Source organism: Armigeres subalbatus, chromosome 1 (assembly GCF_024139115.2).
Source record: "Armigeres subalbatus isolate Guangzhou_Male chromosome 1, GZ_Asu_2, whole genome shotgun sequence".
NCBI classification, from domain to species: Eukaryota; Metazoa; Arthropoda; class Insecta; order Diptera; family Culicidae; genus Armigeres; species Armigeres subalbatus.
Genome location: NC_085139.1, coordinates 228,387,534 through 228,414,885, shown reverse-complemented (window position 1 = coordinate 228,414,885; position 27,352 = coordinate 228,387,534). Strand labels below are relative to the sequence as shown.

The 27,352-nt window shown below is 38.5% G+C and overlaps 3 protein-coding genes across 5 annotated transcripts in view; 2 read left to right on the top strand and 1 right to left on the bottom strand.

Moving 5' to 3' along the window:
- Nucleotides 1-20: 20 nt before the first annotated feature.
- On the top strand, nucleotides 21-830 carry LOC134205847 (frataxin homolog, mitochondrial). Its single transcript, XM_062681474.1, has 2 exons — nucleotides 21-436; nucleotides 497-830. The coding sequence occupies exons 1-2, from the start codon at nucleotides 125-127 to the stop codon at nucleotides 767-769; spliced, it is 585 nt and encodes a 194-aa protein (XP_062537458.1). The 5' UTR covers nucleotides 21-124; the 3' UTR covers nucleotides 770-830.
- A 1,816-nt stretch (nucleotides 831-2,646) lies between these two features.
- LOC134205842 (uncharacterized) lies at nucleotides 2,647-3,944 on the bottom strand. Its single transcript, XM_062681465.1, has 3 exons — nucleotides 3,704-3,944; nucleotides 2,840-3,637; nucleotides 2,647-2,775 (listed from the first exon to the last, which is right to left on the bottom strand). The coding sequence occupies exons 1-3, from the start codon at nucleotides 3,844-3,846 to the stop codon at nucleotides 2,670-2,672; spliced, it is 1,047 nt and encodes a 348-aa protein (XP_062537449.1). The 5' UTR covers nucleotides 3,847-3,944; the 3' UTR covers nucleotides 2,647-2,669.
- Nucleotides 3,945-18,679: 14,735 nt separating this feature from the next.
- The window catches only part of LOC134205843 (protein Mo25), a 40,060-nt gene continuing 31,387 nt past the window's right edge, over nucleotides 18,680-27,352 (top strand). The window contains exon 1 of one of the 3 annotated variants that reach the window (XM_062681466.1): nucleotides 18,680-18,837. The gene's annotated coding sequence lies outside the window, so the exon portion shown is untranslated. Of the gene's footprint in view, nucleotides 18,838-18,947; nucleotides 19,064-27,352 lie in introns of those variants that run through there. The other 2 variants (XM_062681469.1, XM_062681468.1) reach the window with 2 other exon arrangements.

Here is a 27,352-nt window from a genome sequence, read left to right as displayed (position 1 = left end):
TGCCGATTTTGTTAACGTATGTCGTTTCAAATAATTTTCTCCTTTGATTCGAGTTGTTTCTGTATTGCACAGACGTCAGACAAAATTGAATCAGCAAAAAATAAATATTTTTGAATCGCGCAACATGAGCCTTCTACTATCGAGTTTCCGGCACGGCACCCGGAATTTACCACGATGTGCCAGTGTTATCTACAGAACGCAAAACGTTAGAGTGGGTCACCGAGCTGCTCTGCACGCATCAGATGGACATCAATCAAACGGCATCCCTCGAAGGTACCTCAGTTCTATGAACCCAAACGATTTCATTGCGGTATCGCTCATCGACTCCGTCACTTTCGAGACGGTTTGCTCCGACACGTTAGAGTCGCTGTGCGACTATTTTGAACTCTTGGTGGAAGATGCCAGCTTCCTCAAATCAGCTGATATCACCTATGGGGTATGTTCCGCTATTGTGTATGACATAACTAGATGATAATGGTTTGCGTAAAACTTTTAGGACGGCGTACTTACGGTGAATTTCGGGAATCCTTACGGCACATACGTCATCAATCGGCAATCACCGAACCGCCAGATTTGGCTGAGTTCCCCGACAAGTGGCCCCAAGCGGTACGACTTCATTCCGGATAAGTCCAAGGTTAACGAGGGCTTCTGGCTTTACAAACACGACGGTGTCTCGCTACATGAGCTTCTACAGAAAGAAATCGCTCCAATAGTGCAGAAGGAAGTAGACTTCCTGTCGCTGCCGCACAGTAATCGAGTGGGTATTTAAAAAAGGGCAATGATGGGCAGGACTTAGGATAAATAAAATTTAATTATTGATTTAAAAAAAATCAGCATTTTGTATTTCTACATTTCTTTAAATGGCTTTATCATAATTTCCGAACTTAATCATGCTTTGATTTCGGACGGACGATAGGGTAATTCGCCAAATGTTGAACGGCTAATTTCTTCGCCTATTGTTGAAAGCACGTGCATTTCTTATGGGAGTTCAACATTAGGAGACAAAATTAGCCGTTCAACATTTGGCGGTTTCCCCTAGTTGTGAACTTGTGGTATGTGTACAACGCATGTAACAAATATTACAGCAACTCCACTCCAAACGGTTGAAAAGTGTCATATTGTAAATTATTGTCAGATAGTAATCCGGTGAAAATGATTCTCGACAACTATCCGGCGGGCACAAGATGGCGAGGTGCACAGTGAGCTAGGTAGATCGATCAAGGACGAGTTGCAGACCCTTCGTATACTTGGCAACGTGCAGCCATGAACCGAGCCGAATGGAGAAGACGTTTATGTACTCCACAGCCACTCCGGCCTTAGTCTGAGCAAATAATAATAATTGTAAATTATTGTCACCAAGCCTGACGTGACTTGCCAAAAGTCTTTCCCTATATCGAATTTCACCTGATTGGTGATCGCCTTTTTTTAATGAAGTGCTTAAAGTGTCCTTACCAAAAGTGGTGGTACCACAAATCCGGCAGACTAAAACCACAACCTGAAGATGTCATGCGGAGAGCCGGGTGGAACAGCTGGGGTACGATTTTCAACAGATCCAGTCAATTTATTTGTTTCGCGGATGACATGGACATTGTCGGCCGAACATTTGCAAAGGTGGCAGAACTATACACCCGCCTGAAACGTGAAGCAACAAAAGTTGGACTGGTTGTGAATGCGTCAAAGACAAAGTAAATGCTTGTGGGCGGAACCGAGCGCGACAGGGCCCGCCTGGGAAGCAGTGTTACGATAGACGGGGATACTTCGAGGTGGTCGAGGAATTCGTCTACTTTGGATACTTGCTAACGGCTGATAACAATGTTAGTCGTGAAGGCGCATCATCTGTTGAAGTAGGACCTACTACAGACTTCAGAAGAAACTGCGATCAAAAAAGATTCGCTACCGCACCAAATGTGTTATGTACAAGACGCTAATAAGGCCGGTTGTCCTCTACGGACATGAAACATGGACAACGCTCGAGGAGGACTTGCAAGCACTCGGTGTATTCGAGAGACGGGTGCTTAGGACCATCTTTGGCGGTGTGCAAGAAGACGGCGTGTGGCGGCAAAGAATGAACCACGAGCTCGCCCAGATCTACGGCGAACCCAGCATCCAGAAGGTAGCTGAAGTCGGAAGGGTACGATGGGCAGGGCATGTTGCAAGAATGCCGGACAGCAACCCTGCAAAGATGGTGTTCGCTTCCGATCCGACAGGTACGAGACGGCATGGAGCGCAGCAAGCGAGGTGGGCAGACTAGGTGCAAAACGACTTGGCGAGCGAGGGGCGCATTCGAGGATGGAGAGATGCGGCCTCGAACCGTGTATTGTGGCGTCAAATTGTTGATTCAGTGTTATCTGTTTAGATGTAAACTAAATAAATGAAAAAGGAAATGAAAACCACAAACTATATGCAAGGAGCATTTTCCAGATATAGAAGCTGTCCAAATCTTACATTTCTATTAAGTCTCATAAAAGACAAACCTACATTTGGGTGATCCAAAATTTGAGGTGATAAACATTGGGTGTGAGGAGAAGAGTAAATAAAATCGACTCAATTATTATATGAGCTGTTCAATATAATACTTATTACAATAGTTTTTGATGTTTTTGGGAAAAGGATGTTCTCATATTTCTGATCCACTAAAATATACAATAACAGGAATATTTACCTTTTTACTACGCTTCAGAATGAAACGACTCTTGCGAATGCTGTTGACCGATATGATCAATTGAAGAATCGCGTTTCGGTTCTAACAAACTACCATCCAGAATATCTTTCAACCTGAAAAGTTACATTGGTTTTTCCGTTGATAAAAATCAATAAATATTCAAGCAAGCACACTTACCCGGATCCGGTCCCCTCTCCGTTCAGAAAACTTATAATATTTATAGCAGAAGTGCCATCACCCATCCCGCCAATTCCTCCTTGGGACGACTGCGACTGCCCTGGGTCTAGAAAACTCATGTAATCCTCCTCCTTGATTTCGCCCACGCCTCTACTACTGGACTGCATACTCTGCGCTGCCGACATGTGATTCTCCTGAAGCAGCTTATCATACTCCTGGAAAATATCCTTGAACTCCTTGATCTCGTTCTTGTTCTTATTGCCCAGCTCTTTGTAGTAGTTATGCAGGCTGGTTACGCTTCGCTTGGTAACCGAGTGAAACCCCTTCTCCAAAGTCATCACATCCAGAAACGACTCCGTTTCACGTCCTTCGCTGACCAACACATCTCGCATGGCTTCACAAAGCATTTTCAGGTACTGATCGATACCGTCGACCATCATGATCAAAGCGGACTCGTTGATCTCGGAAAACCCGGCCACCCTCAACAGACCGCAGATCAGCTTACGGTGCACCTGCATCAGCACCGGTCGGGTCAACTTGGGATAGTTTTTCGGTTCCCCGCGGGTAAACTTACTGTCGTGCGGATGGATGAACCAAAAAGGGCGGGTAATTTTGTCATTCCGGGATAGGTCCGCTGTATTGGCCGGCGGGAAGTCTATGTTCGGCATCAGCTGGCAGGGATTGAGGATGTAACTGTAGCCGGATTTCGTGGAGTATGTATCGATGAGTGTTTGAATCATCTCGGTTTGATTCATGACTTCCACTGTTTGAGTGACCAGAGGATTTTTCAAAGGAAGCCTAAGGAGAAAATGTTGAGATTTTTGTTGTATAAGTTCCTAGTAGGGCCAGCAGAAAATTACTTACCGTGTATCTCGAGTGATGGTGTAAGGCAATTTTATCTGTTGGAATTTTTCCATTTTCGTCATCGGTAGGATGATTTCGGTACTCGAAACTTCTTTTTTCTTATCGCTGCCATCCTCAAACGAACCCCAATGTTTCCGCTTCATCGTAAATTTTAAGCTTTCTGATGAAAATTCTAAAAGGTATTTCAAAAGGTTGGTGGGTATTTTTTATTCTTCAGCGAAATAAAACAAAACCAGCACGAAAGAAATAAACTACCCAATAGTGAGTTTAATTCACCCAACCTCGAACATCCGTACGGGAAGCCAAAATTGAGTAAGTAGGGTCGAAGTAGTTTGCCTTTACTCCCATGTTGAAAAAGTACCCAACGGAAAATTTATTGACCCAAATTTAAGTTTAATTCACTCAATTTCGACCTCAGGTAATAAAACTCAAAATTGGCTTCCCGTATTGAACTGGCGTCGTTGGATTGTTTGGCTCTTTTGTTTTTGACAACAAAAGAAAGAGTGGATGAAAGCGAAGAGAAAAAAAAATCAAAAGTAAGTTTAAAAGTACTCAATTTTGGGTACTTTTTTTCTTCCGTGAGTATTTTGTTTTGATAATGATAGTCATCATCATCATCATTAATTTTTTTCAAGTTGATTATCATCAATCATAATTTCCCTTTTAAATATCCCTTTCAACTATGGGTGAAATTTTAAAAAAATCGACAAAAATTTAAAAAAAATATGTGCATCTGACCGTTTTCTTCTTCTTCTTCTTTGCGGGGTGGCGAGACTGACGTTTCCAGTCTATACTGCCAAGGGTTGTCAAGTCGTGAAGCATATACGTTTAGGGCATAGCCATCGCCCATTTGTTAATTCGATCGCGATTTCTAATGATTTTGTTTTTCCTCGAGTTATTAATAAATGGCACCGATCCTTTTTAATCGGTGATTAAGCTAAGTTAAGCGTTTATAAAAGTAAAAAATCGTTCTCCAAGATGTTAGTTTCAAAGCTTGTGATTATTTTCTTTTAAGAATTTTGATATTTCTCGATATTCTTTAATTTTAGCTTGGTTAAGTAAACTGTCGATGTTTCTGTGTTGTGTTAGTATTTTGTATTTTGTTCTAGATTGTACGTATTTTTCACAGTGTAGAAGGATATGTTCTGAATCCTCCTTTACCCCACACTCGTCACATTTATCATCTTGAGCAAGGTTCCACATATATAGTTTTTCTTTTGTTAGAGTATGGTATGTTCTTAGTCTTCCTATCGTTACAATTTGTGTTGTGTCTAATTCAAATTTATCGAACCATGGTTTAAATGTTGGTTTTGGAAGTAAGTTGTAGTGTTTAATGCCTTTTGTGTCGATATTGTTGTGTATTCTTGTATCCAGTCGTCTAGTGTTTCTTGTTTTGCTAAATTCATTGTATCATTCATTGGAATTTTTGTGTAAATCATCTGTTCACTATTACAACCCTCTTTGGCGAGCCTGTCTGCATGGTCATTCCTAAGTTCCTTTGTGACCTGGTACCCATTGCAGGTATATACTTTTGTTTGTTTTGCTCAATTTTTGTATTATGTCGTATGTAATAAAATTATCTTTTATATTTCTGTTTTTATGTTTATCAAGGCTGATTTTGAATCTGAGCATATAACAAATTTTTGGTGTTCTTTTGTGTTAATTGTATCTATGGCCGTATTGATAGCCATCATTTCGACATTCGTGATAGTCATAGAATTGTTGACTCTACTTTTCAATTCTTCGTTATTTGATTCATACCATATCCCTATACCACAAGCTTCAGTCGTTTTTGATCCATCCGTGTAAATTTTTTCGCATTGACTATATTTTTCGTTTAGATGGCTTATTGTTAATTTTTCAATTGTTTCGCTGTTCATGTTATTAGTTTTTATTCCCGGTATTTCTATCTGTATTGTGTTCTCTATTTTATTATTTCTGTTGTATGTTAGTGTACGATTGTGAGTTAATGCAATCAGATAATTATTTTGAAATGTTATGTATTCTAAAAATGTGTAGTTTTTTGGTAGTTCGTCTATTTCTAAAAATTTTGATGTTAGTTGTGTAATAGGTTTATTGAGAGAGAATGTTTTAATGGCTTCTTTTTTGGCTAACCATTTAGCTCGAAGGTGTATAGGAATTTCACCAGATTCCGAGTAAAGAACGTTGATTGGTGTTGACTTTAGAAGTCTCAAACAAGTGCGTAGTGATGAATTGAAGGTTGAATTTAGTTTCATTAAATTTGTTTTAGCCGTTCCACCATAAAGTGTAAGTCCATAATCAATTTGAGATCTTATGATAGCTTTGTTAATTTTCAATGCAGTTTTTGGGTGCGCACCTTCATTCTTTTTGCAGATCATTTTAATTATGTTTAATCTTTTTTTAATTTTATTGTTTACAAAGTTTATGTGTATTTTATGGGAAAGCTTATTATCTAGGATATAGCCTAAGCATTTATATTGTTCTTTCTGTTCTATTCGTTTGTCACCTATTTTTACATTAACTTTGTCGTTGAATTTACAGTTGTATAGTACTACTGCAGATTTATCGGGATTAACATTGATTTTTAATGTTAAAGCTCTTCTTCAATTTTTTTCAAAATGATGTTAGACGTTAATTCTACTTCTTCCAATGTTTCACCTATAATGGTTATTGAAAAATCATCTGCATATTGAATGAATACTGTTTTGTCTGTAGTTATGTCATGAAGCGTTCGAGTGTAAAGATTGAATAATATGGGCGAAAGTGGACAACCCTGTGGTAATCCTTGATTGGTGTTTTTCTTTACTTCTCCTTGTGAAGTCTCTATAATTATTTTTCTGTTTTTTAGGTATAGATTTAACCAGTTAGTTATTTTTCTCGGGATTCTTAGCCTGTGTAATGGGTCTAATAGTATGGTTATGTCCACCGAATCGAATGCTTTTGTTAGGTCTAAGAAAATAGTTGCAGCTATTTCCTTTTGTCTTTTAGCTTCTGTGATTAATGTATTGATATGGTTAATACAGTTTATTGCGGAATACCCTTCTCTAAAGCCATATGATAATTTAGGCATTAGTTCGTGTTGCTCTATAAATATGTTTAGTCTTTTTTAACTTCATTATTAATAATTTTTAAATTTATATTAATTAATGCTATTGGTCTGTATGATGTTTCTTTGAGTTTATCTTTTCCTTGCTTCAGAATTGGTATTATTTTTATTATTAACCACTCTTCTGGTATTTTTTCATCCAACCATACTGTTATATCAGCACTTAAAATGTGTGCGTTCGCAGTAAAGCTGTTATCGATACAAGAATATACGAAAGCTCAGTTTTAGTTTGAGCGTGCATGAACACACATCTCCCTGTTCTACCTAGTAATCCGAAATCGTTAAGTATATTTAAACACGGTCATTTCAGTGGCGACGAGGTGAACGTTAAAAAAAGTTAATTTCGTGATTTATATCACTAGTTTCAATTTGCGTGGTTTAGTGTAACGGAATAGTGGCAGTAGTTTGCCAAAAGTGCAATTTAATGTTAGACGCCCAGCTCAACCTCAAGTTTGGTTGATAAGTTGGCAGTAACCAATTTTATTAAATTGCACTCTAAAAGTTTACAAAATTATATTGAAACGCGTCGTAAAGTAGTGTCGATTTATGTTAACAAATGCTTAAAACAGCATATACCACGTGAGACTGTTTAGTGACAATCTTTTTAGGCAAAGTGCGAATGTTACGCTAATAACCGCCATCACGTTTGCTTTTCTATGAAAAGGCATTGTAGTTTGTGAGGACGATTGATAATAAAAATCGCCCATAGGTCAGCTCAGGTCAGCAGAGAGTACTGTGGCGTGAAATACTTTGTCTGTTGCTGTGTTTGGTGAGTTTAGAGGAATTTGTTTATCGCTGTTTGGTTGATACGTTGCACTACAATCAGGTACGTCTGTTTTATTTTTTATATCGTTTTTTGGTTGATTTGTTTGTTTCGATAATTAAAATATGTTTAATTGAGATACATTTGTTTAAGGTTTGTAAATTATTTGGCAGTTTATTGAATAGCAAACCTTGAAACCAGTTTATTGAATAGTAAATCTCAATTAAAGTTTTTGAATTTGAACTTATTTAATACCAAAGTTTGACTATTGGAATATTTATAGTTTGTGTGTTTTGTTTTTGGTTTTTTCAAGAGACATGCTGTTGGTGAATAGTGTTGAACCATATGTTCCTGGTACTATTCCGTTCGCTCAGTACTTAGAACAATTAAATTGGATCTTATTGCACCAGAAAGTTCCAGCTGATGAGCACAAAGCAACCTTTCTTGCATCTTGTGGGACCGAGGTTTATTCGGAACTGAAACTTTTGTTTCCTGGTAGGGATCTTGCTGATATAGAACTTAAAGATCTAACGGATTCGCTTAAGAAAAGGTATGACAAAAGCGAAAGTGATCTGGTACAGCGGGTCAAGTTCTACTCCCGTAGTCAAAAACCTAATGAGAAAGCGGTAGACTTTGTGCTTTCGGTTAAGCAACTGGCCGAATACTGCAATTTCAGGACGTTCAAGGACGTGGCAATTCAGGACAGATTGGTGTGCGGTGTATCCAGTAAGCTACTTCAAGAACGGCTGCTGGATGAGGAGGAATTGACTCTTGCGAAGGCGGAGAAATTTATTGTGTTGCGCGAACAAGCAGTTGAACGTGCAACCTTCATCAACGAGGAGCCGGCCAGAATAAGTGTGGTTGAGCGTCTCAGGACAAAAAGGTGGGATTTCAACGATCGCCGACACCTACAAGGTCACATGGTCGTTATAGAGGTCGTGACCGTCATAGCTATCGCGATACTAGAAGTCGTAGTCGTAGTAGGAGCCTTTCTACCCGAGAAAAGACAAAAAGGTTTATTTCTGCAATTATTGCCGTAGAAAAGGACATACGCGTAAATACTGTTTCGATTTAAAACATCAAAAGCCGTCCATCAAGTCAGTTGCAGTCTTAGCAAAAAAAAACGGATCTTTCGGAGAGATTGAGAAGAGCGGCCCAATCGGACTCTGAAGAGGAAATGGATGTATTGATGATATCTTCTACTCAACGATCCAGCGGTCCGTGTCTCATCGAAACAGGTGTCGACGATACATTCCTTCAAATGGAAGTGGACAGTGGATCTGCCGTTTCTATAATAAGCAGGCAAACATACAGTGAGCGCTTCAAACATAAACCGTTGTCCAAGTGTAATTTGAAGCTCGCAGTCGTCGATGGTGCCCGTCTGTCCGTCGCAGGTCAGATAATGGTTTCGGTGCAGATGAACGGATGGCATATGAAAGTGCCGCTAGTCGTGCTAGAAAGTGCAAAAGAGATCATTCCTTTGTTCGGTAGAGAGTGGCTGGACATTTTCTTTCCAGTGTGGCGAGATTCGTTTAGGGGTCAACTGATGATAAACCACACCAACATCAAGAAGGAAGACAGGGTTGTGGAAGACATTAAAAGTAAGTATCCATTTGTCTTTGACAACGATTTTTCTGTCCCTATTACTGGTTTTGAGGCAGATTTGGTACTTAAGGAAGACAAACCCATTTTCAAGCGAGCTTATGAGGTTCCATATCGCTTGCGTGATCAAGTTGTAAAACATATTGATTCATTGGAGCGTGACGGTGTGATCACTCCAATTGAGGCCAGTGAGTGGGCCTCACCTGTGGTTATTGTTATAAAAAAAGACAAGGGAATTAGAATGGTAGTTGACTGCAAAGTTTCATTGAATAAGCTCATTGTACCGAATACGTATCCGTTGCCTGTACCTCAAGATTTGTTTGCTTCTTTGTCTGGGTCAAGGGTCTTTTGCTCCTTGATTTGGCAGGAGCTTATACTCAGTTGCGTCTTTCAACAAAATCTAAAAAGTTTATGGTGATTAACACTATTAAGGGTTTGTACTCGTATAACCGTTTGCCTCAAGGAGCATCTAGCAGTGCTTCAATTTTTCAAAAAGTGATGGATCAAGTTTTAAAAGGTTTGGATTGTGTTTGTTGTTATCTTGACGATGTACTAATAGCTGGTGAGGATTTTGAGGATTGTAAAAATAAGCTTTATTTGGTCTTAGAGCGTTTGGCTAAGTTCAATATTAAGGTTCATTTAAAAAAATGCAAATTTTTTGTTTCAAGTTTGCCTTATTTGGGACATATTTTAACAGAAAATGGTTTGTTACCTTGTCCTGAAAAAGTTGAGACGATTCGTAGAGCTAAGTCTCCGAATAACGTCACTGAGTTGAAGGCATTTTTGGGGTTAATCAACTATTACGGTCGTTTTATCCCCAATTTATCCTCCCGCCTTAGTCCACTTTATAGTTTGCTGAAGAAAAATGCCAAATACATTTGGAATAAGGAATGCAACAAAGTTTTTGAAGACTGCAAGAAAATTTTGCTCAAACCTAACCTTTTGGAATATTACGATCCTGACAAACCAATTGTCGTTGTTTCAGATGCCTGCGGATACGGTTTAGGTGGGGTCATTGCGCATGTTGTTGGAAGAGAAGAAAAGCCAATAAGTTTTACTTCTTTTTCACTCAATGATGCCCAAAAATCGTATCCAATATTACACTTAGAGGCACTTGCAGTGGTTAGTACGATAAAAAAGTTTCATAAGTTTCTGTACGGAAAAAAGTTTACCGTCTATACGGATCACAAACCCTTAATTGGTATTTTTGGAAAGGACGGTAAAAATTCAATTTTTGTGACGCGTTTACAGAGGTACATCTTAGAACTTTCAATTTATGATTTTGACATAATATACAGACCGTCATCAAAAATGGGTAATGCCGATTACTGCTCTCGTTTTCCTTTGCCTCAAGAAGTTCCACGAAGTTTACAAAGAGAATATATAAAATCTATCAACATTTCTGGTGAAATTCCGCTGAACTATACGACCATTGCGAAAGAAACGCAAAGGATGAATTTTTGGTGCAGGTTTTGTCGTTTATGAAGCATGGTTGGCCAAAGAAAGTGCATAGGAGCTTCAGAGACGTTTACTCACACCATCAAGACCTGGAAGTTTTGGATGGGTGTTTGATATTCCAGGATCGAATAGTCATTCCGGCGAAGCTTCAGGATTCCGTTTTAAAACTGCTTCACAGGAATCATTCAGGGATTAGCAAATTTAAGCAACTGGCAAGAAGATCCGTGTATTGGTTTGGAATCAACAGTGACATTGAAAGTTTTGTCAAACATTGCAGGATTTGTAAACAAATGTCTGTTGTTCACAAGAAATCTACGCAAACTGCCAGTTGGATTCTATCCTGTCGCTCTTTCAGTCGGATTCATGCAGAATTTGTCTATTTCCAACAAAAAGTTTTCCTTGCTATATAGTTGACAGTTTTTCGTAGTGGTCGTAAGTCGAGTATATGAAATACGGTACTGATTCTAACAAGGTCAAAAGTAAGTTTATGGCTTTATTTGCAAGGTTTTGGTTTTCCATACGTTATTGTGATGGATAGAGGTCCTCCATTTAACTTTAAATACCTTGTAGATTTCTTTGATCAGCAAGGTATTCAGGTCATGAAAAGCCCACCATATCACCCCTCGAGTAATGGTCAAGCTGAACGAATGGTTCGTGTTGTCAAGGACGTTTTGAAAAGTTTCTGCTAGATCCCGACGTGAAAGACATAGGTATAGAGGATCAAATTTCATACTTTTTATTTAATTATCGGAACACGTGTTCAGAGGATTCAAAATTTCCATCTGAAAAGCTGTTCAACTTTCGACCAAAAACGATACTTGATCTAGTTGATCCAAGGAGTAGTTTCAAGAGGAATTTGACAACTCACATCAGTGAGAATACTGATAGTTCTAAGGACGATAAATGTTCATCACCGGATAAGTTTTCTCATTTGCGCCCAGGAGAACAAATCTATTTTAAGAACTTTAGAGCAACTGATATTAAAAGGTGGTTGGATGCCAAGTTCCTGAAACAAATATCCAAAAATGTATTCCAGGTGGTCGGTTGGAGGTCGGATTTATACGGCACATCGGGACCAGTTGAAACTTAAAGCCAAACCACCTAGAACATTGGTGTGTGGGTGGAAGCCTGCCACTAGAAAACGAAGGAGAGAAGATGATGAAGTCGACAACAATGTTTCTGACGATAGCGATTTTTATGGTTTTGCCTCAGATTCATTCATTTATGATCCACAGCAGCAGTCAACGAATATGGTCGGCAATAGTTTGTCGAATCCGTCCATAGGTGGCAATAGTTTGTCAAACCACGCTTCAGGCAATAGTTTGTCTGCAATTAAATGTGCGTCAAGTAACAGTAGTTTGTTACCATCATCCGGCGATTCTCAGCCGATGAGCGCTAATAATTGTATGCGAAGAGGTTCGAGTGGAGATGGAGCGTTCGAAGATTCATCTAGTGTTCAGGTTTCATCGGGCTTAAGTGTGCCAATCGATCAACCGAATCATGGGAATCTTCAGAAATCATCTGGTCATCTTCCGGAATCACAGCCAAGGCGATCTCGACGTATAAAACGACAAAAGAAAAATGATAATTTTTATTACTATTGAATTGTAATTTCGAATAATTTACTATGTATTGAATTTGTAATTTTAGTGATTGTACATAGATTAATAATAGTGTTGAAAAGTTTTGAAATAATGTAAGAAATATCTCAAGGAGAGAGAACTGTTATATCAGCACTTAAAATGTGTGCGTTCGCAGTAAAGCTGTTATCGATACAAGAATATACGAAAGCTCAGTTTTAGTTTGAGCGTGCATGAACACACATCTCCCTGTTCTACCTAGTAATCCGAAATCGTTAAGTATATTTAAACACGGTCATTTCACATACTTGGTTTGTTAGTTCCAGTATTTTTGTGAGTAAATTGTGATTAATCTGTTTTAAGAAATAGTATGATAGTTTGTTTTGTCCTGGAGCGGATGAGTCCTTCCGTTCTTTCACAGTGGTTATCATGTGTTTGATGCTTAAGGGTGCTAGATATGTTTCTTCTTCTACGTCATAGTTTGTAAACATAATTTGATTAGTATCTACTTCTTCTTTAAAGTTTAGTTCCATGAATTTAGTAGCTAGGTCTTTGTTGCTTATTATTTCTGAATTGTCTTTGTGTTTGAAGTTTCCACTAACGCATCTAACTATTTTCCACATTTCATTTACTTTCGTCTGTTCGTTTATCCCGTCTAACATTTTCTTCCTATATTCAATAACCTGGCTTTTAAGTGCTTTTTTAAAATTTCGTTCTGCTTTTTTGAATTCATGTTTATTTGCTAGTGTGAGATTATTTCTAAACTCTATATGTTTTTTATTTTTTATTTCATATAACTTTTTAATGTTGTGATCCCAGTATGGTTTAATTTGTTTTTACTGTTAGGGTGTATTGTGTATGTTGCTTTTTGTAATGCTTGGTTTATTGCTTTGTTAAGATCTTCAATGTTGTTTAGTGTTTTTGGGTCTATTTGATTAAGGTTTTCTATTGCATTTTTTTTACTAACTATTGTTCTTTTTGAATTATTTATGAATTTGTTGAAAAGTGTGATTCTACATTCTATTAATTTGTGATCTGATCCTATATCTTCTGTACTTGTTTCCCAATTAATTAATGGTGCTATGTCCGGTGTTGTGATCGTTAGATCTATTGCCGAAGATATGGAATTAATATCTTCCCATCTAGTTGTTTCTCCTGTGTTTAAGAATGTTACATCGTTATTTTCGAATAACTCACATATGAGTTCACCTCTCCTATCCGTTTTATTTGATACGTTGTCCCATATTGGGTGATGGGCGTTGAAATCTCCTCCTAAGAATATTGGTATTGTACTGTGCGTCATATATTGGAAAAGTTTTTCTAGTGGTTCTTTAATTTCTGTTATTGGAGTGTCAGGTGGTATGTATAGTGATATAAATATGATTGTTTGTTTTATGTTTTAATTTTTACTGCAGTTAGTTCTAAATCTATGTCGTTCCTTATGATTTATTTGTATATTCGAGTAGGTTGTATTCAAATACTTGTTCCTCCGTAGCCATCTGGTCTACAGTTGTTTATGAAATTATAGTTGAGAAATTTAAATTTATCATCTGGCTTTAGCCAAGTCTCTTGGAGTAAGAGTATATGTATGTTTTTAATTTTAAGTATGTTTTTATTGTTTCTCTTTTGTGTAGTGGTCGTATGCTGTGAATGTTTATTTGAGATATGTTTAAATCACCTTGGAAGCTATAGTCCATGAATGTGTTTCACTTACTATGGTGAGATTTGGTAAATGTCATTATATTTTGTATTATAGAAGCTATTTCGATCAGAAGAATGTCTGATTCTATTTTATTGTCACTAGTTTTGTCTGTAATCTTTTCTAGAATTTGTTGTAGCTGTCTGGTCAAATTTTCTTGTTCAGTTTGTATTTTTTCTGTTTCTGTAACTTTGTGTGGGTTGTTTTTTATCACTTGAACCTGTTCAGGGTAGTTTTCTACTGTCGGGAATGTGTTTCTGTGTATTTCTGTTCTCTGTTTTTTTGGGTTTTCTTGATGGTCTTTTTTTGCAATGTTTTGTATCAAAGTTCTGTAGTCAAGGTTTGGTGTGCTCTTCTGATTAACTCGGCTGAATGTTGCGTTTGTCGTACTTGGTTGTTCCAATTGTGGGAATTCAACGGCAGACTCTAGCAAGGCAAAGTTGTTGGAAGTTTTAATGCTCGGTTTCGGATAAAACTGTTCGGCTTCCTGGAAGGTCATTTTGTTTACGGTCATGGTTACGTTTATGTGTTCCATTCTTAGACGTTCAGGACATTCTTTGTGTGTAGGGAGGTGATTTCCTCCACAGTTTCTACAGTTTTTCTTTTGGTTTTCATCGCAATGTGTGTGTTCGTCTGTTATGTATTTGCCGCAGGTGATGCATGCTTTTTTGCTTTTACAAGCCGTTTGCTTGTGCCCTAGTCTCCAACAAGAGGTACAGATCCTAACTGGGTAAATGTAGATTTCGGGTTTTTCACAAACCCCATAAATTGAAACTGTTCTTGGTAGTTCTGGTCCTTCAAATGTGATTTTTATTGACCTTGTGTCGATTAAACTAGATTGTGTGTCTCGGGGGTCTTTTCGTCGTTTTATTCTTTCGATTCTTGTGATTGTTTTTTCTGAGATCGTGTTCTGATAGATTTCTTTTTCTGTGAGTGAGACGGGTACGTTTTTCAGTATGCCTGTTGTTTCAAGTAACATTCTTGGAATGAAAGCTTTGTAGTTGTTGTTTTTTAGTGTTTGTGTTGAGTTTAATATCTTTTCTGCGTCTTTTGGTCGTTTGTAAATTAGTTTGTATCTGTATTGCCCTGCTCGTTTCAATTCGGTGAATTGGTCTAACCCTAGCTCGTGTAGGAATTTACCTACCTCCATCGGCTCGAGTAGGTTCTCCCCTTCTTTGATTGAGATAGGTTCGATAAATAAGACATCGTGTTGTGTGTTTTTGATCAACATTGTTTGTTCGCTTTGGTTTGTATTTTTCAGATTGTTTGATTTCTTGTCGTTTGTGTGGCTTTTGTTGGTGTTTGTTTGTTCACTGTCTTTTGTTTGGATTTGTGTTTGTGATCTTGTGTAGTGTTGTGTTTGTGATTTTTTGAGTTGTTTGACTTGTTTTTCTTGATGTGTGTTGGTTTCTCGTCTTTTCCTTTGTTGGTTTTCTTTTTGTGTTTGTGTTTGTTGCTCATGTTCGATGAATCCTTCAAAAGATTCTTCTTCATCAGTGTGGGTAAATTTGTATCCATCCAATCCTTACCTTTGTCAGGGGGAAGTTTTGGGTTGTCTGTTGGTGCGGAAGCCATGTTTGGTGTCAACCAAGCATGTGCTTGGGGTCCACCACTCTTTTTGTTTAACCTAGCTTATCAAAAAATATCGGTTTTTCTTTTTAATTTCTATTCACTACTTATTTCCTAACACTTATTGAACGAAATCTTACTCTCCTAAACTATTTACTAATATTACAAATGAAAATTATTAATTAAACGAGTATTTAAAAAATCACTAGAAATTTAAGGTTATGAAAATTTTTCGCACACGCGGTTTAGATGCTTCACTACACTTGACGCTTGGCTTTCAACTTTCGCTTTTGTGATCCGCTTCGAACGACGGTTTGAGAGGTTGTGTGATCTGACCGTTTTCACTCGCGGTCCATTTTAAATTATGACAGTATTCTATAGACCAAATATCTTAGCTTTATGTGAAGGTCGTTTGTGCAAAAGAAAGTCTCTCATTGCTTTCTTTCTGTTTCGATTACATATTACAACATCTATATTAAGTATGCCGGGTATTAAGCCACCCGGAGTGGAAATTAATTACTATGTCTGAAACTTGATTATGCATATGTAGGGTAAAGTGCCCAATAGTGGACCCCCAACCAATAGTGGACCCTCCAGCCATTTTTGCATTGTTACAGCATAATGTAAACATTTTGCTATGAAATTCCATCGGGAGAACTTACCTTACAGTCCTATGATTTATGTAATGCATTGGAAATGCTATGGAAAGTAAAATTAGATGATTTTTTTTCAGTTCTATAAAAAATAAATCCGAGAGTGTCTATTATAGGAATATTTTGGTAGGTCCATAATAGGGAAGAAGAACGTCCCGAAACGGAACATACAAATCAAATAAAGTGTCGACTATAGGGAAGCAATTTCCTATTATGGACCCCCAGGGGGTCTACTATAGGGCGAATTCAGTCAGACTTTGAAATGTTAATTTCAACTATTAACGTCGTGAATTTGAGTGTTTTAAGTATGTATCGTGAAGTAGAGATGCAGAACTTGGTATTAGATGTCAAGCAGAATTAATATGTTGAAAATTTCTTCTCCTTATGACAAAAACAGCAAAATTTCGCTACTAGGGGGTCCACTTTTGGGCATTTTACCCTACAACATGTGATAGATTTAGTTCGGAAAAGGTATTGGAGGGTAACCGCCCCTTCGGTGGGGTTTGATCCCACGACCCCAGTTCGCATGACAGGTGCTTTCCCTACTAAGCTACGAAGGACCTCCGTCGTCCACCGCAGCTTAGCGGGTACTGATGAAACCAAAATCCCAGCACTAGGTACCAGCCGATCTCTCGCAATACATTTTCAGAACTAACTCTCCCAAATGTATTTTTGTACACATGTCAACCAAGTAGGATGAGTATTTAGTATTGTCCGGCTCCTACACACTTGCTTCATCAGCAACGGCGCTCAATGAAGTAGGGTTGTGTGAGGTTGTTTGGTGAGGTGGTGAGTTTGGTCGTCAGATCCCGACACGACCACACAAGCGAAGAGAGATCGCCACTCGAGATCAGTACATTCAAAGTTAACTTTGAATGTACTGATCTATATTAAATTTTACTTCGGATTTGTTGGTAGATTTAAAGACAAGCTTGGACTAGCGGGGTGAAGAGAAAAGCTCAGAGAAAAGGTTGGTAACAAAACGCGCCGACCACTTTTCAGGCACATTCAATATATCGTCGCCAACAACTATATTCTAAAACTGTGTTGGCAGGATAATAAATCATTTGAATCTGCATGAAAAACAGGCCCCAATTTCGGGAAATAATGCGATTATTGAGTTTCTAAATTTTGTCCACAGTTGATTTGACAGATCTTATGACCATTTTTGATGGCGACGATTTTGACGTCAATTTGTTTGCGACGATTTCAAATCTCCGCGGGCGATAAGGTGGGAAATTGATACATATTGTCTGTTTCCTTGGTAACAAAACGCGCCGACCATTTTTAGGCACTATCAAAATCGTCGCCAACATCTTTATTCTAAAATTATGTTAGTTTTATTAGAAAATAATGTCAATCTGCATTAAAAACAGGGCTCAATTTTGGGAAATAATGTGATTATTGAGTATATAAAATTTTGTTCACAGTTGATTTGACAGATCTTATGGCCATTTCTGCTGGCGACGATTTTGGCGTCAATTTGTTTTGCGACGATTTCAAATCGTCGCGGCCGATAAGGTGGGAAATTGATAATAATATATTTAATTGGTATAAGCTGATTTTACACTCCTAGCCAGAGTGTAAAATAATCGAAAGTTTTTGGTGAAGTCCATTTTTCTTTATTTGTCAGTTCACTTCCAGACACATTCATAGTCGGCTCTGGACAGTCAATATTCAGTTGAATATTAGTCATTGAATATTTATGCACATTTTACAAATTGCTAAATTATCTGAAATCTGAACACGTTTCAAATGAGTAAAGTGATTTATCACACCGGACTGAATCCGATTTTCATCCGCGAGTCACTTTCAACGGTAAACATCAACATAAACAATGCCAATTATGTATTTTTTTCTGCACATAGACCTGTGCAGGAGTTCATCAAATTCACTCACCCGATGGATTTTGACATTTGAGCGGGTCGTCTTCTCGAACAAAAGTTCATTCTGCGTTCATTATGCGACCCGCTCAAACGTCATAATTTCTTGGGGGAGTTCATTTTGCGTTAGTCTATAGTGAACACACTCAGGCTCTCATTTGGAGAATTAAACTTAAAAGTGACAGTTCGAAAATTAGCAAATAACCCAGTCATAAGAATGGCTGGTGCTACCCAGCAATTCCAATAAGACATCGATGCAAAATGATTCGATATCTGTCAAAAGTAATCTTGCTCTGCGAGCAGGGTTATTTGATAATTATTGAAATGTCACTTTTAAGTTTAATTTCAGTTTAATTCTCCAAATGAGACAGACCTCAGTGACAGTCGAATGAATGAGTTCGTGGAGTAGTCGTCTGACTATGTCATTCTATGTTTTGAATATTCATACGATGTTTGTCAAAATTCGGACCGAAGTTGCTTCATGAAGATGAATATTTTTAGCTCTGCTCCCAGCGTTGCTCAAAATGCTCACAAATTATCTCGATGCGATGAATACTTTTTGACTGCTTGCGGTGGAGATTTTTAGACCCCATCAGGGTGAAAAATGTACCAATACTCCTCATCCATTTGGAATGCGAGGGATATTTTTTCGGATCGGGCAGCACTTTCTCGTGACGAATCTGCAACACAAAAGCGAACTGTCAAAATTGTGAAAATCAACTTTTCGAGCAAAAGGCCAAAAGTGTTAAAACGAAATTCGTCTCACCGTCGGGAAGTCGTCGTCGTGTTGTGTGCGGTTATTTGTGCAGGAAAAATAGTGCTGAACGTCTCCGCTTGTGGTACAAAATACTAATCGTTTAGATTTAAGCTGGTTCCAGACAATCCGAACAATATTGCCCCAGTTGTCGACTATTGTTGCTCGAACTGTGTGCGAGGCGAGAAAGCGGAAGATATCCAACATAGGTGGAATTTTACCTGTGCCCTCGGAAGCTGCTGCGATTGCGATTTTCCCCGTTCCGTCTTGGAACAACGGGAACGGGAAAAAATTAAAGTGATCATCAGTGTGTGCGTTTGTCTTTCTGCAATAATTGTCCGCGATGAAAAGAAGGATCCGCTATCGTTTTTTTCTGTACATAGTTCATTGCCTGCTTTGATGATGCTTGTCTATTAGGGTGTCCAAAAATCTCAATGTTCGTGCACGACATTAAAAATATGGATAGCACTCAATTTGCCAGATTATTGCGTCTGATTTTAGGTGACAAAAATAAACTACACAAGTTTATTGTTGTGGTTTAAAGCAATCGGTTTATTAAATACACACGCGAGTTATGGAATTATTAAGACGAAGAACATAATTCTTGGGAAGCTGCTCGAAGCATTCATCACAGTAACCCAGTATTCTTAATGTGGCATAATTGGCTTTCATGATTTTATACAATTTATATGGAATTATAGAAATCGACTCATAGATGTAAAACATTCAGGAAAATCAAACTAATCTAGTCTACATATACACAGCCAGTTCGTGAAAGAATCCTGGAAAGTGATAGATTCGACGACATCTATCACTTTTCTTGTCACATTTAAGACATAGAACGGGGACATCTCGTACCAACCGCTCCGTATTGTAATATAATGTAATGTTTGATATATCGTTGGGAGTGGCATAGCTAAGAGGGTTAATATGCACTCCTTGGGTCCTCGACGTCTTGGGATGGGACACAGTTTTTAGTCTAGTGCCCTGGCTTATACAATGATTGACAAAAGTATTCGTATGAATTCATACAGATAATCATGAACACGTGACGAATGCTCAAGTCTATCAGAATACCTGTAAGCCTAGGTTCAAGCGCCAATACTCGCCCTCTGAAACGAGAGTAAAAAGAAAGAAACAACATTCAAGAAAATCAAACATGAAATAACTACTGTTTTGATGGAATGTGTATCAGAAAACTTTTTAATATCTCTTACTTCCCTAAAAAACATTCGTATTTCGGTTCATTCAAAGTTTATTGCCTATATTCCAAGTATTTTGCCACCCGGAGTGGTTATTAATTACTATGTCTGACGCTCGACTTATGCATATGCACAACTCCCCTTCGGTGTGATGGGAATTACCCTCCAATACATTTTCCGAACTTAATCTATCATGTGTTCTGTATATACATGAATCGAGTTTCAGACATAGTCATTAATAACCACTCCGGGTGGCCTAATACCCGGAATATATGCAATCAATATTGAATGAACTGAACTCGAGTGGCGATCTCTCTTCGCTTATGTTCGGGTTGGGATCTGACGACCAACTGGCACAACCTCACACAACCCTACTTCATCGAACGCAGTTGCTGATGAAGCAACTGTGTAGGAGCCAGATAATACTAAATACTAATCCTACTTGGTTGGCATTGTACAAAAATGCATGTGAGAGAGTTCGTTCTGAAAATGGATTGCAAGAGTTTGGCTACATGCCTGGTGCTGAGAATGTGGTTTCATCAGTACCCGCTAAACTTCGGAGGACGATGGAGGTCCTTCGTAGCTTAGTATGGAAGGCACCTGCCCGGCGTACTGGTTTCGTGGGACCCCACCGAAGGATGTGGATACCCTCCAATACATTTCCGGACTGAATCTATCACGAAATGCGCCATAATGTTTGAGACAACATCCTTTTCGCCCAAATTCCACGCCCAGCTGTCAACCTGTGTCAATATCGCCTGATTGCATCTGAACTACTCACAACATAACATATTCTAGGTCAAACATAAAGATACTTTTTCTGAAAATGTGAAAATTGTTCTTCAGGAAACTAAGAGAGATCCATAAAGTACGTTTTCGAGTCCTCTCCTGTCCTCTTCTTTACACTTTTTTGTATTAAACCTAAAAAAATTTTTATGACTCGTCACGCTACTCGGAACTCCCCCTCCATCCTAGAAGTGTGACGTACTTTCAGTGTTGGTAAAAACTTAAATTCTCAAATCTCATCCACGATACAAATCAAGCGCGAGGCAAACCTCACCCGACTCATGGCCCAGGGAATTGTTCATGATTCGACTCGCGATTTGCATAATTGCAAATTGAAATCATTTTTCGGCGAATGAGCGAAACGATGCAATTCTGCGTGAAAAACTCATGCGCGATGCTCCCCATGCGGAATCGCAAGCGAATCAGCTCGCGCATGGGGCTTCAGTGAGTGAGATTTGAGCTTGATTCTGCCAATACTGCGTAATTTGTGGGTGGCCCCTAAGTAATTGCTCCTAGAACGCCCCCTGAAATTCCTACTAGAGTTTCTTTCGTATTTCAGTCTGAAATTATTTCATAACTTTATTTGAAATTTGTTTGGAAATACTGAAATATTTTCCTCCGAAAATTTCTTATAGGGGGTCCCGTAGCGTAGTTGGCTACTCGTTTGCCTTTCAAGTTAATGGGCATGGGTTCGACCAAAACCCTCGTCAGTCGCCGGATGCGCAGCCTATGCGGTGGCGTATTGGGGTGCACGCCTCACCGTCACGGCTGCCTGATGACGACTGACAACTTGTTCTTCTCGGAGGCATTCCTCCAACGTTACGCGGATAAATGGCAACCGGACAATGCAACGATCATTTGATACACACGACATGGACAAAACGAATACAGTGGACTCACGACGAGATGGACCGGCAACGACAACAACAATGAATAATGGAAAAAGTCTAAAAATAGATTCTGTGTGGATTCTGGCTGCAGAATACCACAGTAGATCTCGGCACAGTAGCGGTCAAGTAACACAGAGTGCCTATCAAAAAAATAAAGGAATAAAAATAAATAAAAACAATTTCTTATGAACTCCATTTGAAAAAACTTCTCTTGAAACAATTTCTCCTAGATTTGTTTCAAACACTCTTCCAAGAATTCCTCCGAGAATTTCTCCAAAAAATCCATCAAAAATTTATCCAAAAAATTCTACTTGGACCGGTGAATTTCTTAGGGAATTACTTTGGGAAATTCTCCAGAAAATCCTTTAGGAACTCCTTCGGATACTCCCACAAAAATTTCTAAAATTCTTTCTGGAAAAGGAACTTCCCGGTGCAGTTCTTGAAGGAATTTTTTGAAGAAAAGGTTGAGAAATTTCTGTGGGAACTCCGAAACGAATTCCCGGATAATTCCTCAAGAAATTTCCGGGGGAACTTATAAAGGCCGTTTGGCCGAATAGTTAAAAAAATACCTCAAATTACGAATAGCGAAGAGTGATAAATGATACGTGAGTAATGCGAAGTAAGAAGTGAAAAGTGTGAAGAGAAAAGTGAACAGATATCTGAGAACAGAACTTCTTCCTGCTTCTTCATTCTTCCTTCTCCTTTCTCTTTCTTCCTCTTCCATCTTTCTTTTTCCTTCTTCCTTTTTTCTCCCTTTATCCTTCTTCCTTCTTCATTCCCCTTTCTATCTTCTTTCTTATTACTTCCCCCTGAAGAGAAAAGTGAACAGATATCTAAAAACAGAACTTCCTGCTTCTTCATTCTTCCTTCTCTTTCTTCCTCTTCCGTCTTTCTTCTTCTTTCTTCCGTTTTTTCTCTCTTTTTCCTTCTTCCTTCTCCATTCCCCTTTCTATCTTCTTTCTTTTTCCTTCTTTCTCCTTCTTTCTTCCCCTTCCCCATTCTTCCTTATTCCTTCTTCCTCCTTCTTTCTTTCTTCCTCCTTCTTTCTTTCTTCTTCCTTCTTCATACTTCTTCCTTCTTCCCTCTTCCTTCTTTCATCTTCCTTTTTCCTTGTTCCTTCTTCCTTCTCCCTTCTTCCCTCTTGCTTCTTCCTTTTTCCTTCTTCTTTATTTCTTCTTCCTTCTTCCATCTTCCCTTCTTCTTTCTTCCTTCTTCCTTCTTCCTTCGTTCTTCTTTCTTATTCCATTGTTTCTTGTGTTTCTTTTCTCTTTCTTGATTCTTTCTTCTTTCACTTTCGTTCTTCTTTGTTTATTCTTCATTCAGAGAATTTCAACTGTTCGGCCAGTTGGCGTTCGGCCAAATGACCCTTCCGGCCAAACGACATTCGGCCAAATGACCCTAAACCTGTAAAGGGATTTTAATAACAATTTTTCAAGTAATTTCCGGGGAAATTCTGGGTGAATTTTTTTGGAGAATTCATGGTGGAATTTCTGTTAGAAAAAGTGGGAGAGTTTCCAGAAGAATTCTCTGGTTTATTGTTTTAAGATATTGCTGCGAATTCCTGGAAAAATGTCTTGGAATATCCTGAAGGGCTTTTGGATGATTTTTTGTAGACATTTTAGGAGAAATACCTGATCAGCAGAATTTTTCAAAATTCCGGCAGGTTCTTCCAGAAGAATTCCTTAAAATATTTTCAAGGGAGATTTTTGGTGGTAATTCCGAAAGAGTTTTGACGAAATTTTTGGAAGAATATCTGAAGAAATAGCCGGATGAATTTGAAGACAAATTTCTCAAGGAATTTCCGAAAAAAAAACCTGCTCAATTTTCCGGTAGAGTTCTTGGAGGAATTTTCGAAAGAATTCTCGGGAAGGGAGTGAGTGAAGAGATCTTGGTCGAATTACTGGAGCACCTCAAGAGAGAATGTCAGGAGGAGTTTATATGGGAATTCCCGAATGATTTTCTGGTGGAAGTTCTGGGAAGGCAGACGTGGAAATTTCTAAGGGATTACCTAAGTGAATTGCTGAAGAAATCAAGGAATTTCTTGGGTATATTTGATAGAATTAACAAAGCAATACTTGGCAACAATTTAAGATTAGGTAACTCCTATGAGTCCTTCTTCAGAAGAATTTCATGGAGGAATTTCCAGAGGAATTCTTGGAGCAACTTTCGGAGGAACTTCTAAAGGAATAACTAGAGGAACTTGGGAAGGAATTCCTGGAGAAACTTCCGGAGACACTCATGAAGTCATGAAATACATCCGGAGGAATTTCCGGAAATTTTCTAATGCACGAAATTATTGCAGAATAATTAATACAATATTTATTTGCGCAGATAGCATGAGGCAGATTTGAGCATCTCTGATGAAATGCGATCCACCCCGGGAAACTTGTTCGATTGCATGCTTTGGATGGTTGCTTCAATCGCCTGCAGTGATGGGGCTTCGAAGTTGATGCGGGTAATACGTCGCAACCTTGGCGGTTCATGCCGAGATGTTGGTGGTTGGTCGGGCGCCGAAACATGAAGAAATTGTTCGAAATGCTCGAACCAACGTTTCAGCTGATCAGTTGGGTCGGTGAGTAACTGACCTGTCGCGTCTTTCACCGGTACCCTCGGATTTATCCTTGTTCCTCTCAGGCGTCGTAGGATATCGTGCAGGAGGCGAATATCGCCAATTGTTGCAGCCTTCTCCCCTCCGTCGGCCAGGGAGTCCACCCACGCTCGCGTGTCCCGTCTGCAGCAACGTTTGACTTCTTTCTCCAGAGCCGAATACCGTTGACGGGACTCGTACTTGGCTGATCTGGTCTTGTCCGCTCTATCGCGGCCTTTGGTTCTCTACGAGAGATCTCCACGATCTCTATCCGAGCAATGCATTATTGGGTCTCGCCAATTAGAAGGTGCTGGACAGACCCGATGTTAGCGCTGCGATTATTCTGGACATCAATTTTCGCCTGATGCAGATGTGGTCGATTTGATTTTCAGTTCGTCCATCATGGGAGACCCACGCGACTTTGTGCACTGGTCGATAAGGAAGGAGCGATCCTCGACCATGTCATTATTGCCACAGAATTCTGCAAACAGCTTACAGTGTTCACTAATTTCGCCGAGACTATTACGTACCATGACACGCTCATAGTCCGTGTTTTTGGAGCCGATCTTTGCATTGAAGTCGCCCAGGTAAATCTTGATGTCACGCTTCGGAACTTTATCCACGATGACATTCAGTACACTGTGGAAATTTTAAATTATTTCGGGCAGTTTTTTCTGCAGAATTTCACTCGAAAATGTCTGCAGGATTTTTCGAAACTCTTTTTGCAGAAACTTATGAAGACATTTTTACAAATATTTTATGTTTATACATAAGTTTTGATCAAAAACCAAAGTTGCATCGTCCTAATTTATTGTTCCATGAAAAATAACAGCTTTGATGGATTTTTCTTGTTTCGGCCTTATATGTCGATTTGGCGAATTGTAGTGCTTATTGGCTACTTGGGAATCCTGCAGTTGTAATGTTTTCAAATGGATACTTTCACAAAAACTAAAGGCGCGTTTCACTGACGAAATAAGAGGATTGGGTAGTTTGCCATTTGCTTACCCTAACGCACAATAAACTATCTAAGTCATTCTTGATTGTTGATAATATGGCGCACCCTACAGCCAACCCGCTAGCGCCAGCATCTAAGATTTTGCCAACTTTTTCTACAGTGATTGAAACGAGCATGAGATGAGAGAGTAAAATGAACTACGTTTCAAATGCTCGCTACGAGACAGCAATACATATATAGAAGCGTCTTCTTCTAATTTAATGTCTCTGTTTCTGTTTCTACTGGAGCTTGACCTGTCTTTCAATTATGATTTAAGACACTTCTAAGCTCGCTGCAGCGTTTTTTTTCGGGAATGCGTCCCAGGAATGGTTTTCTATTCTTTGACCGAACCGAGAATCGTGTTGGATATCATATGATTTTGCTCAATGAACCTCGCTGGAGACCCAGTTTAAGAGAGCATCGTATCAAGTTTTAATTGTTATCATTCAAAAGAAATAACGAAACTCTATAATATTGTTAGACAAGTATAGACTAGATTGATAGCTGATTGCATGTAGTGATGTAGGAAAGCCAATACTAGAAAAGATAGAGACGATTGAGTAATGAATGGGGACATAGTCGTGCAAAGAATGGCTTAAGAAGGGCGTGGGTTCTTACAGGACGTTTTGCTTTTCTGTAACAGCAAAACTCGTTAATCAATTGGCCACTTGTCATAAGACAAGACAAGTGATTGTTACTTTACAAATGCGTATTTCGACCTCATCAGTAAATCAGTTTTCAGTGTCTCGTACTTGACTCGACTTCGAGTACGAGACACTGAAGACGGCCCTTATTGTTGAGATCGAAATATGACAAAATCTGCTACATAACTTTCTTATCAATCAATTGGGTTTATTAGTTGATAAAATTGTAAAAAAATTGTAACAATGATGTCGATTTAACATACTTTATGACTTGTTATCAGAGTTCACAAATAATATGGATATGGAAAAATGGAAAGTTTGTATGTTTGGGAATGTTGAAAAATCAGTTCAACTAATTATATAAGTCCTTACTAAGAACGGCCTTGGACGGAAGCACATAAACATTCATTGCCGTGTCTGTGAGGAGAGCAGTAAGTCTTACATCGTCTAGCACCATAACTCTATCGAAGCGATAAGACCAACCACGAGTGTCAGCAGTGAAAATATATTTATAAATATTTGTTTTCTTTCCTTTGCATTTGCACAAAAGGAGACAGTAGAAGGAACGAAATGGGACTTAGAATCACGTCCTCGTATGTGTACCTGCGCCGTGCAGCGTTTCCTAATCTATATGAATCGCGACGAAATTAATTGACCTTTCTAATCAAAAATTGTATCTAGTTTTATTGTCGATTCTTTGTCTTATTTAAGGTCAACTTTCCCAAAGAACCCATATTACAGCACTTTTTAAATTTTTAATTTAAATTTTTTACTTAGGCGTCAAAAATATGGGTTCTTTGGGAAAGTTGGCCTTGAATAAAATAAAGAATCGATCGAGCGAATAAAAATTTGATGGGAAAGATCAATCAACTACGAAAAAGCTGACAATGTTCATTCGTTACAAACAAAATAATCGTTGATCTAATATTTTTTAAAAGATGTAAAGGGTAAGAATGAATCCATAGTGCTTTTTAAACTGCAGTATTTTCAATTTACATCAAAAGTGAATTACAGTTTTGTAAATTTAGGCAATACACAAATGTTGGATAATTATACAAACATTGTATAAAACCTGTACAACGATGCATGGACAAGATGAAATAAGAATCTATAAGTTTTGTATATGCCAAGATTTTCTACACAATTGTAAGAATTGCTGGTTGTATGGTAATTTAAGAACCCCCGAAGCAGTTTCTTTAATCGAAAGCAGGATTGGCATCATAACAGTTTCGTGACTACAACGAAGATCGACGCGAACTTGCACGACGTTGACGATGACAACAACGTCACTACTGAAACGGTAGCATGTGCATAGCTATTTGAAAACAGTTTTTAGTCAACGTTGAACTGAAGTCGTCAACTGAATTTTGATTCGTTTGCATATTAGGATCGATTTTTTAGTCAGCATCGAGACATCCTGCTATAAATTGTTTTCTGAATCACTTATCACTCTCTGTCGCGTTATCTATGAGATCCGCTTCATAGCTTTTAGATGAT